The 5,722-nt window shown below is 40.8% G+C and overlaps 1 protein-coding gene across 1 annotated transcript in view; it reads left to right on the top strand.

Moving 5' to 3' along the window:
• The window catches only part of LOC147416705 (pentatricopeptide repeat-containing protein At5g27110-like), a 3,574-nt gene extending 556 nt beyond the window's left edge, over nt 1-3,018 (top strand). The window contains exon 1 of the mRNA XM_086508132.1: nt 1-3,018. This exon is cut by the window's left edge and continues 556 nt beyond it. Within this exon, the coding sequence (XP_086364258.1) occupies nt 1-2,666 (2,666 nt within the window). The 3' untranslated portion in view covers nt 2,667-3,018.
• Nucleotides 3,019-5,722: the final 2,704 nt, after the last annotated feature.

The raw sequence follows: 5,722 nt of genomic DNA, 5'->3' as shown, positions 1-5,722 counted from the left end.
TGCCTTGGTCCCTTGCTGCAAATTCTTGCATAGGGGACTATGCTCATGGTGCATATACAAGTTTGAGTAGACTTAAACATTGCCATTTTATCTCATCTGAGGTCGATAAACAAAGACTACAAGCCACATCAGAGCATGCTGATGTTATTGGATGTGCGACATTGCTTCAGCAGCTTCAAATATTGAGGGACTTGCCTACTCTCAGGCTCTTGCATAGACATATCATTATACAAGCGATAGAAAGAGAAAATAATCTGGAAAGACTTCTTTTGTATGCTTATAGCAAAGCAGGAGTCGCCATGGATGTGTTAGGCCTTTTCCTGGGATTAAATGAACCGGACTTAGCTTCATGGAACTTTGTGATAGGATCATGTGCTAAGCATGGTGAAAGGGCTGCTTCTTTTCAGTTATTTGCACATGTGCAATCACAGGGCTATCTGCCAGACCAGTTCTTGTTTGCAAGCATCCTCTCTGCGTGCTGTTTTGAAGGGGACTTGCGGATTGGCAAGCAGTTCCATGCTTGCATTATTGCGAGCAATTTTGCAGATGACATGGTTGTTGTGACCGCTCTTGTGAGTATGTATGGAAAATGCTGTAGCTTAGATCGTGCAAACATGGCTTTTGTTAGCATTCAAAGACAGGATGTGGTCTCTTGGAATGCCATTATTACTGCACATATGCAGCATGGGGATGGCAGAGATGCCATACAGCTTCATGAGATTATGCATAATGAAGGGTTTATACCAAACAAAGTTACTTTTACAAGCGTTCTTTCAGCTTGTGCAAATGTTGGAGCCGTAACAAAAGGTGCTCAGTTGCATGCTCAATTCATAGGTACAGGTTCAAAGCTAAATGTGATTATGGTCACCTCGCTCGTGAATATGTACAGTAAGTGTGGTCGAGTATTAGCTGCAAGGCATTTGTTTGATAGCATTCTTAAGGAGGATGCTATCATTTGGAATGCAATGATATCTGGATATTCTCAGAATGGACATGGTAATGAGGCCCTTGAAATTTTTGAGCAAATGAGAAGAGAGAATGTGAAGCCAACCAAAGCAACTTTTATTGCTACGCTTGAGGCATGTGTGAATGAGAGGGCATTGATACACGGGAAGCAGATGCATATGCTTATCAAAAAATTTGGATATGACTCTGATGTAATGGTGGGAACCTCTCTTCTCATGATGTATGGCAAGTGTGGTGATTTGGGAGAGGCCTTCGCCGTGTTTGACAAGCTAATTAACAGGACAGTGGTGTCATGGAATGCTCTAATTGCATGTTATGCGCAAGAAGCACTAGGCTCGGAGATCCTTCAGTTTTTTGAACAAATGCTTGGTGAGGGGGTGATTCCAGACAAGGTCACATATCTGAACCTACTTCCAGTGTATTCCAGCCATGCATCTGTTGTCGAATGCAAAAGAGTGCACTCTAGCATTGGAAACAGCACGTTAGAACTTGATGATAATCTTCAAGCAGGACTTGTGAATGTTTACGGAAAACTCAGGTGGATGGAGGATGTTGAGAGAGTCATTTACTCATGTCCAAGGAGTTTGAGTGTGAGTTTATGGACTGCCTTGATTGCAGCATGGAGTCAAATTGGAGCTTATAGTGATGCTCTACAATGCTTTTATCAGATGTTGGTTGAAGGAGTTTTACCTGATAAAATAGCAACTATCAGCATTTTCACCACTATTGCAAGTCAAGGGAGTGTGAATAGAGGCTTGCATGTGCATGCTTGCATTGCAGGTTCTAATTTAGATGCAGAGATTGATGTGCAAAATGCTCTTTTCAGCATGTATGGTAAGTGTGGCAGTCTAGATGCTGCACATACCGTGTTTGCACGAATGATAATAAGGGATGCAATATCTTTTAGAGCAATGATTGCAGTCTTTGTCCAGTTTGATCAATTTGCTGAGGCCATCAATGTGTTTTGGCAAATGCTTTATGAGGGAATAACACCTGACAATACGGTTTTTGCAATTATACTGAATGTCTGCGGCAGCTCTGGAGTGCTGACCCAAGGATTGAAGCTGCATGCTTGCACTTTCTATATGGGCAATCTTGATGATTTACTGGTGGGATCGGCCCTTCTGAGCATGTATGCATGTTGTGGGTGTTTGGGCAGTGCTTGGAGAGTCTTTGAATCTTTAAGAGTGAGAGACGTTTCCACTTGGACTTCGATGATGGAGGCTTGTGCTTTCCATGGCGAGGGCAGGGCCACATTAGTTCTTTTCGAACATTTGCAAACGGGGATGCTGACGCCAGACCGAAACACCATCACCAAGCTGCTTTCAGCTTGCAGTCATGCAGGCCTGGTAAACGAGGCAGCCTCTGCATTCCACACATTGAGCAATTTTTCTCAACCTGAATTGCTTGTTGATCATTATAATTGTATGATTGATTTACTTGGGAGAGTGGGGCAATTGGAAGAAGCAGAAGATATGGTGAAGAGAATGCCTACTTTGCCCAATGCCATGTCATGGTCCAGCTTGCTCTCTGGTTGTCGTTTGTCTAGCGATGTGCGCAGAGGAGAGTTTGCAGCTTTGTGTATTATGGAGTTGCAACCAGACTGTGTTGCAACTTATATTTCACTGGCTAACATGTATGTAGCAGCTGGTTCTAAGGCAACCGTCATCACTACGGATTTCATAGAGAACATTGGATAGTCATCATATCAGAATTATTGCAATGCTTGAGAAGTGAAGGTCTGGGACGCCCTGCAAGTGGTAGAAGCAAATACAGCCTCAACCTACTGGTGGACAGTGATGGAGAATCTCATCCGAAAGACATTTATGCTTGAGCGTGACCATGGTTGAACATTGGCATAAGTATTGGATAGTCTGCCATTATGCCCCTACATCTTCAGGTATGGGATTAGGAGAATAAGATCACTCTATTAACAGGAAATGACATTTGAAAGTTGTCTCCTAGTCCTACCTACCAAGTAGCACCTACTAAGATGGCTAGCATGCGAGAGGGAGCAAATACAAGGCCAAGCTGATTTTAATTTTCCATTTATTTTTTTGAATTTTGTTGTATTTTTCACATTTTGTAAACTAATTTGAATTTTCTATTAAAAATTTTATGTTTAGAAAATACAGATGAATTTTTTAAATAGTCTTCCTATATATTTTTCTCACTTTCGGGAAATAAGCATTGCTCTCCTTTTCCATATATATTTTCCATCCTTTTTTAGTTATCTACATCCCTTCTTAATTATTTTTATTTACCTTTTTAAAAAATTTTGGTATTTTTGGGAGACCTTTTTAATGAAATTGAAAAGCAAGACATTGAAATGAAACAAAATGTTATTCAAATGAAATATAATACATTTGAATGAAATGTAACCAAGTGGGATTTAAGCATTTTTGTTACTTTTGCGACTTCCAAAGAGGGTTTTACTTGGCAGTGCCATGTGTTTTTTTTTTTTTTTTTGCCTTGGCCACACGTATGCCATGTGTGGATTTCCTTAGAAATTGAGTCTCTTAGGAAAACCACCTTGGCCACATGTATGCCATGTGCAGATTTCTTGAGAGATTGAGTCTCTAATGCTATGCATAGCCTAGTTGGCTTTGGATTACAAGTCATCACAAAAAAATTGTGCTCATGTATGAATGTGTCGTTATATTCGGAGAGGTTGACACACAAATTGTGTGGTTTTCATCATGTATGACATATACAAATACAATTTAAGCTTTCCATAGCTCACACGTGGCAAGTTCATAGGTACATGTTTTCAGATAGGATTGGTCCAAATAGTCACTTGTTAGGGAGTGCACATATTATGTATGATTGTGTGGATTTGTAGATGAGACATTGAGTGTCCAGATAAAGGTTTATGTACTTTGCAATTATCTTTTGCTCCTCTTCATGGGTTTGGAGAGCTTTTGGATTCTGGTTTTGGTTTGATGTATGACATCTGTGGATGGGAGACAGAGTCTCTATTTATGCACATAGCCTAGTTGGATTTATTCATAGGTTTTGTTTTTGCAAATTTTGATGAGTTTCATTTGAAATTTTGCCCAAATTACACGGAAAATTTTGTTTAATTTTTCTTAGATTCTTGCCATATTTTGTACGTATTTGCAGGCTACTCTCTTCGATGTTACAGTGGTTGTATTACTCCCACTTTGATAGTGATAGAGTTTTTTCTCCCACTTTGATAGGTTTTGTTAGCTTCATATCCACTCTCATACGAGTGAGATTGTTGTATGCTCATCGTGGCTATAGGTACACAATAGTCACAATTTTTGGTTCTACATGTGATGTTGGGTTTGTGGTCGCACAAGGCACATTAAGCATCATTGTTTCTAATGTATGAAATAAGCGACAGCAATGAGAGAAGTGGCTTTGTATGCCCCATGATGGTGATGTCATGTTTGCATCTAATGTTCCTCTTGTTAATATGACTGGCACAGGTGACATTCCTTCTCGTTGATTGTTATATTAGGGTGCAGTCTTTATCACACCATACCATGAGTGATTTAGCACTTTCTCTAGTGGGAGTCTTCATCGAGTGCACTTGGCCATTGGTTTGTTATTTGTTAACATTGCAACAGTAGGTGATGTATGTATGTCATTGCCCATTGGTGCATCATATACACTTTGACATGTGTTATGTTTCTTTGATGAGACAAATTTTATTTCATAGAGATACTTAGCAGACTCTGGATGTTAGATACTGCTTAGAGAGCAGTCTTTCCAGATGCATTGTAGATCACTAGTGATTGCAAGGGGATCTCCGAGTGGCTTGGTCTATCCATTGCATATATCTGAGGTATAAAATAGTTCGGTTTTGATCGTGTTGCAGAAGTGTTAGTGAGAGACGAGATGAGTCCCTTTTGTAAATCTCAAGATTATTGTGCACGACATTTCTATAGATGCAGAGAGAGTGGTCATGCACTCTAGTGAGACACAACAAATTGATCCTCTTAGGAGAGAGGTGCCTTCTACTACAGAGATGGATGATATGGAGTTTTTTGGCATGCTCATGCTAGAGGTTGATATGATTATGCTCGAACATGTGGATCTTGCAATTGATGTAGTTAGCACCAAAGGGCCTACCATGGATGGGCTGATAGAGGTTGCACTAAGTGTTGATATAGAGACCAAGGTGTCAGGCCAAGGGCCACCCTAGAGATCAAGGATAGGCAGCCAATGGAACAAAGGTTTGTTACCACATGGAAGCTATCATATAGCACTCATGCACCACCTTGGTGTGTGTTACCTCCACCTTGGAGAAACGTGAGGAAGTTCCAAGAGGCAACAACTGCACCGTCTATTCTGCATTCACCCTGTAGGTCAAGGATCGGGGACCAAGGGCCGGCTGCCAATGGCCTGAATAGGGACTTGTCACATAGTTATCATTGACCTTCTGGAGTCTTATGTACAACCTTTTCGTTTCAAGACGCAAGATAGCAGCTATAGTGGAAGCATTTGCAATTGGTGTTGCCAGTCATGCAATGGCTACGACTAGCATGATGCATCATGGAGCTATGCAAGTCATTATGGGATACCTAAAAGATATGTACATATGTGCACTCTAGAAGCTATAGTGGAAGCATTTACAGTTGGCATTGTCAGCCATGCAATGACTACCACTAGCATGATGCATCATGGAGCTATGCAAATCATCATGGGATACCTAAAAGATATGCATGTGCACTCTAGCAGAGATACGCATCTTCGTACGTTGCTGGAGCCTACATGATGGCATGCATGT

This window comes from Adiantum capillus-veneris, unplaced genomic scaffold, assembly GCF_014529385.1.
Source record: "Adiantum capillus-veneris isolate H3 unplaced genomic scaffold, ASM1452938v2 Hic_scaffold_582, whole genome shotgun sequence".
In the NCBI taxonomy this organism is placed as follows: Eukaryota; Viridiplantae; Streptophyta; class Polypodiopsida; order Polypodiales; family Pteridaceae; genus Adiantum; species Adiantum capillus-veneris.
The sequence above is the reverse complement of the archived record's forward strand: the minus strand, read 5'-3'. Positions and strand labels throughout refer to the sequence as shown.